Below are 12,396 nucleotides of genomic sequence, written 5' to 3'. Positions count from 1 at the left end.
ACAGGATACATAACCCCAAAACACAGCAGGACTATAAGATCCCTGTAATGTAAGGGCTGTAAGACCTGCTGACATGTATGGACCGCGGACAGGATACATAACCCCAACACATAGCAGGACTATAAGATCCCTGTAATGTAAGGAGCTGTAAGACCTGCTGACATGTACGGACCACAGACAGGATACATAACCCCAACACACAGCAGGACTATAAGATCCCTGTAATGTAAGGAGCTGTAAGACCTGCTGACATGTACGGACCGCAGACAGGATACGGATCCCCAACACACAGCAGAACTATAAGATCCCTGTAATGTAAGGAGCTGTAAGACCTGCTGACATGTACGGACCGCGAACAGGATACATAACCCCAACACACAGCAGGACTATAAGATCCCTGTAATGTAAGGAGCTGTAAGACCTGCTGACATGTACGGACCGTGGACAGGATACGGATCCCCAACACACAGCAGGACTATAAGATCCCTGTAATGTAAGGAGCTGTAAGACCTGCTGACATGTACGGACTGCGGACAGGATACATAACCCCAACACACAGCAGGACTATAAGATCCCTGTAATGTAAGGAGCTGTAAGACCTGCTGACATGTATGGACCGCGAACAGGATACATAACCCCAACACACAGCAGGACTATAAGATCCCTGTAATGTAAGGAGCTGTAAGACCTGCTGACATGTACGGACCGCAGACAGGATACAAATCCCCAACACACAGCAGGACTATAAGATCCCTGTAATGTAAGGAGCTGTAAGACCTGCTGACATGTACGGACCGCGGACAGGATACATAACCCCAACACACAGCAGGACTATAAGATCCCTGTAATGTAAGGAGCTGTAAGACCTGCTCACATGTACGGACCGCGGACAGGATACATAACCCCAACACACAGCAGGACTATAAGATCCTGGGGACATTCACCTGTTCCACGTCTGATGTTGTGTACCTGATCCTGTGCAGTAAATGTCCTGTTGGGGGGGGCTTTATATCGGGGAAACAGGACAAAAACTGAGAGCCGGGATGAGATCTCATCGCCACACGATTAAACAGAAAAATACAGAATTTCCTGCGGCCGAGCACTTTTCTAGTCACGGACACGACATATGCAAGTTACTATATTAAAAGACAACTTCAAATCCCAACGTCACAGAAGAATTTGGGAGTGCGAATTTATAACAACCTTTGACATAGTCAGGACCGGAATGTACCTCCGGGGGGGGCTTCTTGCATCAGTGGAGAATATGAGAAATCTGGAGCAGAGATAACACTCAGGCCTGGTGACCCCCTAACAACAATTTAGAGACCATAAAACTTTTACATCCCTTACTAGTGGACTGATTAAGTATTTACTCCTCTACCCATCCTGTTGTGGTCTTCTTTCAACACGGTACCAAACCTTTGGCGTTTTACAATCTGCTCAGGTGAGACTTCCCCTTTAACACAACTCTTCCCCACAACCGGCGATTGTAGAATTTTTATTTAAAATAAATCTCATTTCCGAATCTACGACATTTACAAGTCTTGTCGTATTCGTATTGCTGTCCACGCGACTCCACGGGCCTTTAAACCGAAAATGTTATTTTCTTCCACTAAAAGTATCCCTGGTGACAGACGACTGATTTATACTTCCCGGAATCCGTCCCAGCCAATCCCGTGTAGAAGGTTACCGCTCACCCAGATGACAAGACGAGCCACGCAGAAATCATCATGTATGGGTGTAGAAAACATCCTTTCCGCAGGAACTCTACATCTATACGGGACGCGGTGGAGAACGGCGTTGGGAGGCCTTGCTGGACCTATGTAGATGGCTCCAGTGTGTAGGACATCTGGCGGCTCTCAGAAGAACGTCTCTCGGCACAGGGGACACGTAGACTTGTTGCTGGAGGTAAACCACCGGTACTGAAAAGATAAGACGACGGAATTATTCTGCATCTTCTGAAACAAAAGCAGGCCAAGAAGCGCCTCCACCAGGAACACGTCTTAGGCCCCTCCCACACAGGCGACAGCGGGTTAACAGCGTTTTTTTTAATGCTGCTCACCATGTGGGGTAAGTAATGAACATTTTAATATTTCTGACTTTTATGGCTGCGGTGATACGGACGGTGCATTAAAAAAAAAAAAAAAAAAAGTTTTGAAATTTTTTTATTGGGACCTGAACAAGTAATCGCTTGATCACTCATACAGTACACTGCAATACCGTGCATTTTTACCGGATGCTGCTAGCCTAGTAAGATCTGCCACTGCCAAGGCTTAATAGGCCTTTAAGCCCGGCTCCAGACTGCCACGACAACCTATCAGAAGAGGGTTGCCCCCCCCTCCCACTGCTTTGTATGGCAATTGACCATCGTATTTGGATTACATGGCCATATCCACACCCCATGGGTGCAAGAAACGAGGCCACATGTTTCAGCTCGGCCAATAAGAAAAAGCAGATGCTTCATCAGGCCAATGTCTACACGCTACAAGTCGCCATTTGTCTGACTTGTCCACTGAAGTCACATGACTATTTTAGTTTGGTTGTGAGTCACATGCTATTCATCCTCAACACATTGCAATAAGTCGCAGCAAGCCGAAGAAAATCCTGGCGCACTGCAAAGAGGAACCCTCTAGAAACGACGCTCCTGAATTGGACATAAAGCATGGAGACTTGCAGCCCTTTTACACGGCCGACGACTGTTCAGGCGGGCGTCGGGAATCTTAACGATTCGTTCAGTGTAAATGCTTGCAGTGACTGCACAACGATAATTAACTTGTTTGGTTATCGGTCGCCAGTCCCATGTGAACAGGCAGTCACTCATCTATGATGGACTGCCTGTTTACTGTGAATGGAGGCCGGAGGCCCGGAACGATTTCCCACCCGCCCCACCTCCAATTACTCGGCGATGATCCTCCTGTTTAAAAGCACATGGGCGACCATCGCTGGGACGACCGTTGGGCATTTGCCCCAGACAATCGGCCGGTGTTAAGGGGCCATAATATTCGATAATTGAAGGTAGAATATGCGGGAGTTTACAAACCGCCGATGTAGCGGATAGGCTCATCATCAGTCTGTAATAAGGAGTATGACACGGATACACGGGGGAGCGGCTAAACCTCCTAGATAGCAGCTTCATGACATCATACAGTTGTTGTACTACACGTGTCCACCAGGGAACACCGATGTGTCAAAACAGTGCAGAGATGATGAATACAGCTGGCTGCACTTAAAAGGGATGTTCAGCGTCTCAGACTTTGTTTTTTAATCTGCTTAGAAAGCTTTTACATAAAAAACTAGTAACACTCACCACAGCGATCCCGATCTGATGCTTCCTGGGGTGCCCTGTTGGCCTCTGTACTTCCTGATCCCTGTTTACACAGACATGTGACTGCTGTGGCCAATCACTGCCATAGGGGTAACCTACTACCGGCCACTGATTGGCTGAAGTGGTTGCATGTCCTTGTCAACAAGGACCAGGAAGTGTAGAAACCAGCAGAGGACCCCATGTAGCACAAGAATGCAAGCGGCAGGGCATCAGTAATACTTTTATCCTCAAATTAAAGCATCTTAAAGGGGTTGTCCCGCGGCAGCAAGTGGGTCTATACACTTCTGTATGGCCATATTAATGCACTTTGTAATGTACATTGTGCATTAATTATGAGCCATACAGAAGTTATTCACTTACCTGTTCCGTTGCTGGCGTCCCCGTCACCATGGTGCCGTCTAATTTCAGCGTCTAATCGCCCGATTAGACGCGTTTGCGCAGAAGGGTCTTCGTAGCTCCGCCCCGTCACGTGTGCCGATTCCAGCCAATCAGGAGGCTGGAATCGGCAATGGACCGCACAGAGCCCACGGTGTACCATGGGAGAAGACCCGCGGTGCATCGTGGGTGAAGATCCCGGCGGCCATCTTAGTAAGGTAAGGAAGAAGTCGCCGCAGCGCGGGGATTCGGGTAAGTACTAAACGGTTTGTTTTTTTTTAACACATGCATTGGGTTTGTCTCGCGCCGAACGGGGGGCCTATTGAAAAAAAAAAAAAACCGTTTCGGCGCGGGACAACCCCTTTAACTAGGGATGAGCGAGTATACTCGCTAAGGCACTACTCGCTCGAGTAATGTGCTTTATCCGAGTATCTCCCTGCTCGTCCCTAAAGATTCGGGAGCCGCCGCAGCCGACAGGTGAGTCGCGGCGGAGAGCAGGGGAGAGCGGGCGGGAGAGAGGGAGAGAGAGATCTCCCCTCCGTTCCACCGCGCTCTTCCCCGCTCCGCGGCGGCCCCCGAATCTTCAGGGACGAGCAGGGAGATACTCGGCTAAAGCACATTACTCGAACGAGTCGTGCCTTAGTGAGTATACTCGCTCATCCCTAATCTTAACCTCTTTTTTTTTTAAAGTGAGCAGAGAACCCCTCTAATAGGGATGTACCAAAATTGCAAGTTCTGTGACGAGGGAATAATTTGCTAATCAGTGCTGAGACCCCCACTGATCTTCAGAATGGGGGTCCCGTGTCCCCTGTCCTCCTCAATGCGGGGTTTACTGCATTCCTGCATTGAGGAGTGAGGAGACTGAATGGAGCGCTGACCGTGCAATCACACAGGCACTCCACTCACTTTCAGTGGGACTGGTGAGATGCCCGTGCAGCACCCACTTGGGTATTTCCGTTAGCCCCACTGAAAGTGGTGGAGCGCTGACCGCGCATACTCAGCCAGTGATCCATTCACAGCGATATTACTGTGGGGAACGAAGCGACCCCCTTAGTGACCATCATAAGGCGATGCCTGTTCTGGAGATTTAAAGGGTCTTAGCGGCGAGACCCCCACTGATCTGCAAGTTATCTCCTATCTAGTGGAAAGGGATAGCTTTTGGTACCACCCCTTTAATGCTAATGGACACTTTTGGGAGCCATTTTTTTTCCTATTTAAAGGGATATTCCATCTCAGGGATCCTATTTGTAGGTGTTCAAAATCACAAAACTATATACTCCCCCATAAGAGGTTTATTTCTAAAAAGCTCCGTTCTCCAGATATTGAAGCCATTGATTCCTCTGCCCGCTGGTTGTTTACTGCTTGTTGCCAAAGAAACAGCAGAGCGGGGTCTAAATCTGGGGGCCAGGATCTCAGGAGCGCATGCGCCCTAGCTTACCAGCCCGGCCACCAGAAGAGGCGGTCTGTTTCCCTGGCAACGAGCAGTAAACAACAAGAGGGCAGAAGAGTAAGTATTTGGAGAATGGAGCATTTTGGAAACCAACATCTTCTGGGGGAGCGCATGGTCTGGGGGAGCGCATGGTCTGGGGGAGCGCATGGTCTGGGGGAGCGCATGGTCTGGGGGAGCGCATGGTCTGGGGGTTTTCAACTCTTTGAGAAAGGATTCCTGACATGGGAATATGCCTTTAACTCTTTCCAATCCACTGACTGACGTCTAAAGACATTCTGATTGAAGGCTGTACAGCTTCGATGTCGGAAGACGTCCGGCAGGGTATTCTTACTGTATATTACTGGCCGCTCTGTTGTTGGGGGCGTCTCCAGCATGTCCCATACCGCAGTACTAGCTCTAGCCAGCAGATGGCGCCATTGTATAATGGCAGAAAGAGAACCCCCCCCTAGGAAATCCTGAATCTAAAATTGGATTGCAAAGGGTTAAATATATACATTTTGAGCTGACAATTAGCCTTGCAATAGGATTTAGAGGGAATCAGTCACCAGGTCCACGCTGCACGGGTGATGGGCAGCATGAACCTCAGACAGCAATGCCAATTTGGCTTGAAGCTCAGCTGGAATGGAGCTCCGAGTCAAAGAGGTGAACAACGCCGGGCTCTCCTCATCCACATCATCAGGACTGAAGGCCCTTTCCCTATACACAAGAATGGAGAGGAAAACCGGCAGGCAAGCAGAGGCCGGCCCCGTCGACTCAAGAGCTCCGAGTCAAACCTCTAAGTATGCAGCAATGTTTTCTGATAAAACCTACATGGACCAAGTAGTCGCGTCTGTTCAGGGTTCACTTCAATTACAATCTTGCAGCATTTGCTTCTTCGTATCACCATATATATAGAGACTGCAGCTTATGGTCCTTTCACACGGGCCACATTGTCCGCCTTGCGGTAATATGCTGATTGATGCACGTTGATCAGTACTTGTTTCAGTGTCTCTTACACGGACTGAGAGCCTGCTTATAGGGCTGACCAATCCATAATAGGATCAACGGCCCCCACCGAGCATCTCTACGCCTCCCTGTTCACACGGGAAGACGCTCCACCAATCAATGAGCTTTATTGTGCTTGCATAAAGCTGATCAGCTGATAAACGAGCGATTGTTAGTTCGTCGGCTCATCGTTGGTCCTTTTACGTGACGCAAGTGTCCAGCAAACAAGAGTCCAAAAGGATGCCGAGGTCCAATAACCCCCCCCGTGTAAAAGAGATCCTTAGTTCTCAGCCCTGATCTCCCCTCTCCTGCTTATTAACTAATTTATGACCACAAGGAAGAAAAACTTGGTTGTGGTCCTAAATGAGCGGATCAGAAGGTGCAGGAGAGGGGAGAGCAGAGGGACACCAAGCCCTGAGTCCATCCACATTGGCTTGTGCTGCAGTGTCTTTATACAGTGATATGTAGAAACTGCAGAAGACAAACGCCGAAAATTTTTTAGCTTAAAATTATTTCCTACTGCCGGCTAAGAGAAACAGAAAGACGAGACTCCAGCGGGCAAAAGAGCGCAGAACTTGTATCACCGAGCAGCAGAGAAACATCTCCTGGTCCAGATTTCTGTTGCTCTGTGCTAATCTCCGAATTTGGTGCAAGCAGCATGAATCGATGACCCCTTCCTGTCAACTGGTCAAAACATGTCAGCACCTCCATCTAAATCTGCAGCAACTACAAGAAGCTTCCTGTCCGCAGGGGCCGAAATTCCTGAGGAATGATTTAATCACTGAGTGTAATCTACTCTTTGATGAATTGCTGCAGTTCTGAAGGTCGGAGGAGTCCCACGTGCTACTAGATGGTGGTCGCTAATAAAGAGGCCGTCCGAGTAATATATATTTGGATATTAACCCTTTCCAATCCACTGTCTGACGTCTTCTAACATTCTGATTGAAGCCTGTAGAGCTCTGATGTTGGAAGACGTCCGGTAGGGTATTCTTACTGTATATTACTGGCCGCTCTGTTGTCGGGAGGGCCTCTCCAGCATGTCACATACTGCAGTACTGGCTCTAGCCAGCAGATGGCGTCATTGTAAAAAGATATAAAAAGAGAAAGCCCCCTAGGAAACCCTGAATCCAAAATTGGATTGCAAAGGGTTAAGTCTACTTTCAGCCTATACTGATAATTTGAAAAAGACGAAAACTTAACTACGTAAGTAGAACAAAAACTATGCGGTGAGTGATGTAACCGCAGTAAATACACAGGCGCTCGTCTCGCTTTCATCCACAGTAAAGCCTGACCCACGTGTCCTGGAGAGGATGTTTGACACCAGGGCTGGGATTCGGAGGGATGGCCGGAGGTCAGACACCTGTGACTGTTTATTCTGCCTTCTTCCTGTATGATAGAACTGGGAGTGCTGTGCTGCAGAGCTGAACTCAGGAGATTAAGTAGGATATTGGTGGTTTTAGTTCAAGAGAATTTACTCCTGTAACAAAGTGACCTTTCTTAGCGGCTTCCCCTCTTATTCCTCGGCAGCACGTGGCCTGTGGAGAGGGGGATTATCTGTGGCTAGAACGGAGGAATGCAAAATACAGGGTTACAGCACAGAAATGTGTGATGGGAAGCTGGATGCAAAACACAAATCTGGAGGTATAAAGAGACACTTGGAATGACAGCTTGTGTGCGTCTGTAAGGACACAAACAAGTCACAATGGGCAGCCAGGCTTCCTATCCGTCATGTACCCTATGATCAGGTGCTTCCAGCAGGTGCCTGTTGATGCCGTCTGTCCCGAGGAGAGGTCATCAGGATCCCGGAAAATCCCTTAAAGGGAACCGGTCATCAAGATTTTACAATACAATCTATGACAAACCTGTAACAGCGCTGCTAATGAGATTACCTTATTGCTATTTGTTCTGTACTCCGTGCCCCGGTACTCTGACAATCTGCTTTTGAAGTTTTCTCACACTGTATTCTAGTGCGCAGGCAAGACTCGGGCCGGGCAGGCAAGACTCGGGCCGGGCAGGCAAGACTCGGGCCGGGCAGGCAAGACTCGGGCCGGGCAGGCAAGACTCGGGCCGGGCAGGCAAGACTCGGGCCGGGCAGGCAAGACTCGGGCCGGGCAGGCAAGACTCGGGCCGGGCAGGCAAGACTCGGGCCGGGCAGGCAAGACTCGGGCCGGGCAGGCAAGACTCGGGCCGGGCAGGCAAGACTCGGGCCGGGCAGGCAAGACTCGGGCCGGGCAGGCAAGACTCGGGCCGGGCAGGCAAGACTCGGGCCGGGCAGGCAAGACTCGGGCCGGGCAGGCAAGACTCGGGCCGGGCAGGCAAGACTCGGGCCGGGCAGGCAAGACTCGGGCCGGGCAGGCAAGACTCGGGCCGGGCAGGCAAGACTCGGGCCGGGCAGGCAAGACTCGGGCCGGGCAGGCAAGACTCGGGCCGGGCAGGCAAGACTCGGGCCGGGCAGGCAAGACTCGGGCCGGGCAGGCAAGACTCGGGCCGGGCAGGCAAGACTCGGGCCGGGCAGGCAAGACTCGGGCCGGGCAGGCAAGACTCGGGCCGGGCAGGCAAGACTCGGGCCGGGCAGGCAAGACTCGGGCCGGGCAGGCAAGACTCGGGCCGGGCAGGCAAGACTCGGGCCGGGCAGGCAAGACTCGGGCCGGGCAGGCAAGACTCGGGCCGGGCAGGCAAGACTCGGGCCGGGCAGGCAAGACTCGGGCCGGGCAGGCAAGACTCGGGCCGGGCAGGCAAGACTCGGGCCGGGCAGGCAAGACTCGGGCCGGGCAGGCAAGACTCGGGCCGGGCAGGCAAGACTCGGGCCGGGCAGGCAAGACTCGGGCCGGGCAGGCAAGACTCGGGCCGGGCAGGCAAGACTCGGGCCGGGCAGGCAAGACTCGGGCCGGGCAGGCAAGACTCGGGCCGGGCAGGCAAGACTCGGGCCGGGCAGGCAAGACTCGGGCCGGGCAGGCAAGACTCGGGCCGGGCAGGCAAGACTCGGGCCGGGCAGGCAAGACTCGGGCCGGGCAGGCAAGACTCGGGCCGGGCAGGCAAGACTCGGGCCGGGCAGGCAAGACTCGGGCCGGGCAGGCAAGACTCGGGCCGGGCAGGCAAGACTCGGGCCGGGCAGGCAAGACTCGGGCCGGGCAGGCAAGACTCCAATTTCGAACTCAGCGCAGTGCCAGGCTGGCCTCTGTTCTTGATTGGCAGGCATACCGATTTCCCTTCTTCGCTGTAATCCTGCGCAGACGCCGTAGTAAACCCTGCCCGAAGCTGCGCACCCCAGCTCTCCCTTACTTGCTGAGACTTCAGTGGTGTACTGCGCATACATCTCGAGGATGATTACTCCCATAGTGTCCAAAGTCATATGACAGAGTAACGGTCCTCAATGCACATGCGCAATACACCACTAAAGTCTCAGCAAGTAAGGGAGAGCGGAGGTGCGCAGTACGGGTTTGCTACGGCACCTGCGTGGGATTACAGTGAAGAAGAGAAATCAGTCTCCCAATCAAGAACACAGGAGGGCCCGGCGCTGCGCGGCAGGAAACATCGGACTCTTTTCAGCTCATTAGAATACAGCACGTAAAAAAACGGGAAGCAGATTGTAAAGGTGTCGGGCGCAGAGTACAGAACAAATAACGATAAGGAGATCTCATTAGCGGCGCTGTTAAAGGTTGATCGTGGATCACATTGTAAAAACTTGCTGATTGGTTCCCTTTAACAACTCCATGGACGACCTAATATCTAGGAGCTGCCGGCCCTTACCAGACACTGCGAATGGAACTTCTTCTTGCAGGTCCTGCAGGCTTTCTTAGGGAGAGAATAATTTGAGCCATGAATGACGGAGAAGCAGATCATACAATCTTCTACTCCTTCGAAGCGCTTGTCCACATTGTTCTTCCAGAGGGCCAGGCCTTCCATGATGCTGCCGTTCTGAGGACACAGAGTAACATACAGTAATGATATAGTGAGGCGATACATAAACAGCGCAGGGCCCTGGCCAGACACTCGTTAGACTGCGGCGACGAGCTTAATATTGCCTTTTGTTGTTCTAAGATACGATAACTTGTTGCAGCAAATTAACACTGTTGGGTTAAAGTTTGCTGCATCTGCAGATGGAAGAGCCGGCGGCGGCGGCACGGGAACACGTAAATCGCTTACCGGATATGAACCCGCCTGCGGCAGTAAAACAGCGAGGTAATGCACATTTACAACGATACTTTGTTGGTCCTTCTGGTAAAAGCACACAGGGTTGTAACATTTCCTGCAGTGCGTGTAAATCCCCGATTTGACCTGAGACGTTCTCCATGTCATCAGTGTGGAGATCCAACTCTCTCGCATGCGCCAGAAGCTCCGGGACCGATGCTGGCGCAGTTCATCAGTCCCTTTTGTGGGCAGATTCAGTAGACTCAACGGCGCATGTGTCGGTCCCGCAGCTCCCGGCTCATGCACGAGAGTTTCATTGGCAGAGGAGTTGGAGGAGGTACGCACCCCGCAGGAAGTGGTCCTACCCGCCCACCTATGTGCATGCTTTACTGGAATGACTTACACCGTAATGTTGTAAATGAGCAGGCTCTTGTTGTTCTACTGATGTAGGTGGTCTCATATCCACAGAACTAGTGACCAGTTCTGCTTTTTATCATATATCGGGGGGTTTTATTTTAGGGATGCGCCTATTCTGTGCCTTAAAGGGGTTGTACCAGAATTTGAAGCGATCCCCTAACCACAGGATAGGGGATAACGTGCAGATTTGTGGGGGTCTCACCACTGATCTCAAGAACAGGGGGTCCTCTGCCCCCGTCCTCCTCGCTGTGGACGGAATGAAGCACTGGTGACGCAAGTACTCTATTCACTGTGTACGGCACTGTTGAGATACCCAAGAGGCTCCGACAGGGTATTCCCATCAGCTTCATTGAAATGGATGGAGCGCTGACCACACAAACTGTCATCACTGCGGGGTAGAAAAGTGCCCCCTGCAGGGACAGTTGAACAGAACACGGGAGTCCCATTCTGGAAATCGTGGGGGTCTCAGCGGTGAGACCCCCACTGATCAGCAAGTTACTCCCTGTCCTATGGATATCCTGCGGATAAGAGATAACTTGAAATTCTGGAACGGCCCCTTTGAAAATCGCTTGGCCCTTAATGACGCATTTGCAAGAGCAATAACTCGTTGGACAACCCCTTTAAATCAAAAGGTGACAACCAATATGGCTGCCCTTGCTGCTGTCAATGAATCGAAAACTGCCAACATCTATACGAGTAAAGCAAACTCAGTAACCAGACTGGGCGGAATATCGTTATCAGGAGGCAAAAGGCAATCAGTGTAGAGAAGGAGGAACGTTCTTCATCGACCGACCTGGTGGGTAAGGTAGGTACTGAGCTGTAACATCCAGTTGCGCCACTGCTGAACTGCCACGCCCACTCGCCGTCCGCTTTCTACGAAGATGGAGCCCAGGGGGTAGTTTTGCGGTAGCTGAATGATGAGTTCTATGCAGATGTCATCCACGGAATAGGTGGCGATGACTTCCCGCGTGGTCGGACGAGCTTTGACCTAAGAACAAACCATCTCAGGTTAGACCGAATAGACGAAGGCGCAAAAAAGCAAAAGTGAAGAAGTTTCTAAATCTGAATTTCTCGGCGCCGAGGCTCTCCGTGTGCGAGATTCAACTTCATCTTCCAGAGTTTCCATGGGAACTTCCAATAACAATACAGGAATCACATAAAGGCTTCCTCATTTACGCCGTCTCTAGAGTTTATCCAGCAGCAGCGGAAAATGAGACACACGACTTGTGTTGCCTTTGGCTCGGAGGAAATGGAATCGGCATTAAGTACAATTTCCAACTTCAAAGGCCGCGCACCGTTCTCTAATTTTAGGCTGGAAGCGATTCTTGTGCCGTCACAGTGTGTCAGTACAGACCTGCAGAATCATTGTATATTCAAACCCACTAGATCAAAGACGGAGCCCCGGACTTATGAGGACCTTGCCGCCAAAATCGTGGCAGAATTTGCGCCAGAATAATGGCGCGTGATTTGTTGCGCCATATTTACAAGTTATTTGCGCCAAAAATAGAAAGTTACAAATGGCTTTACGGTTTTTATTTAATTTTGTTAGGAATGCGAAGACTCTGCCTGCCGGATGTTTCCAACACATTTATGAAGCCCAAACCCTGAAGAATGGTGCAAAAAGTGCAGACAAAGAAAAACGTGGTCTAAATAGCATAGGTCACAGTTTGGCGCATTTTATGGAATTCATCATGTAAGCGCAGATTCTGGCGCA

The 12,396-nt window shown here is 51.1% G+C and overlaps 1 protein-coding gene across 1 annotated transcript in view; it reads right to left on the bottom strand.

Moving 5' to 3' along the window:
• Positions 1-1,485: 1,485 nt before the first annotated feature.
• The window catches only part of LTN1 (listerin E3 ubiquitin protein ligase 1), an 85,836-nt gene continuing 74,925 nt past the window's right edge, over positions 1,486-12,396 (bottom strand). Inside the window, exons 28-30 of the mRNA XM_066599083.1 lie at positions 11,476-11,670; positions 9,885-10,052; positions 1,486-1,922 (exon numbers count right to left, since the gene is read on the bottom strand). Of these exons, the coding sequence (XP_066455180.1) occupies positions 1,860-1,922; positions 9,885-10,052; positions 11,476-11,670 (426 nt within the window). The 3' untranslated portion in view covers positions 1,486-1,859. The remainder of the gene's footprint in view (positions 1,923-9,884; positions 10,053-11,475; positions 11,671-12,396) is intronic.

The sequence above is a fragment of the Eleutherodactylus coqui genome, chromosome 4 (assembly GCF_035609145.1).
Source record: "Eleutherodactylus coqui strain aEleCoq1 chromosome 4, aEleCoq1.hap1, whole genome shotgun sequence".
NCBI lineage: Eukaryota > Metazoa > Chordata > Amphibia > Anura > Eleutherodactylidae > Eleutherodactylus > Eleutherodactylus coqui.
The sequence above is the reverse complement of the archived record's forward strand: the minus strand, read 5'-3'. Positions and strand labels throughout refer to the sequence as shown.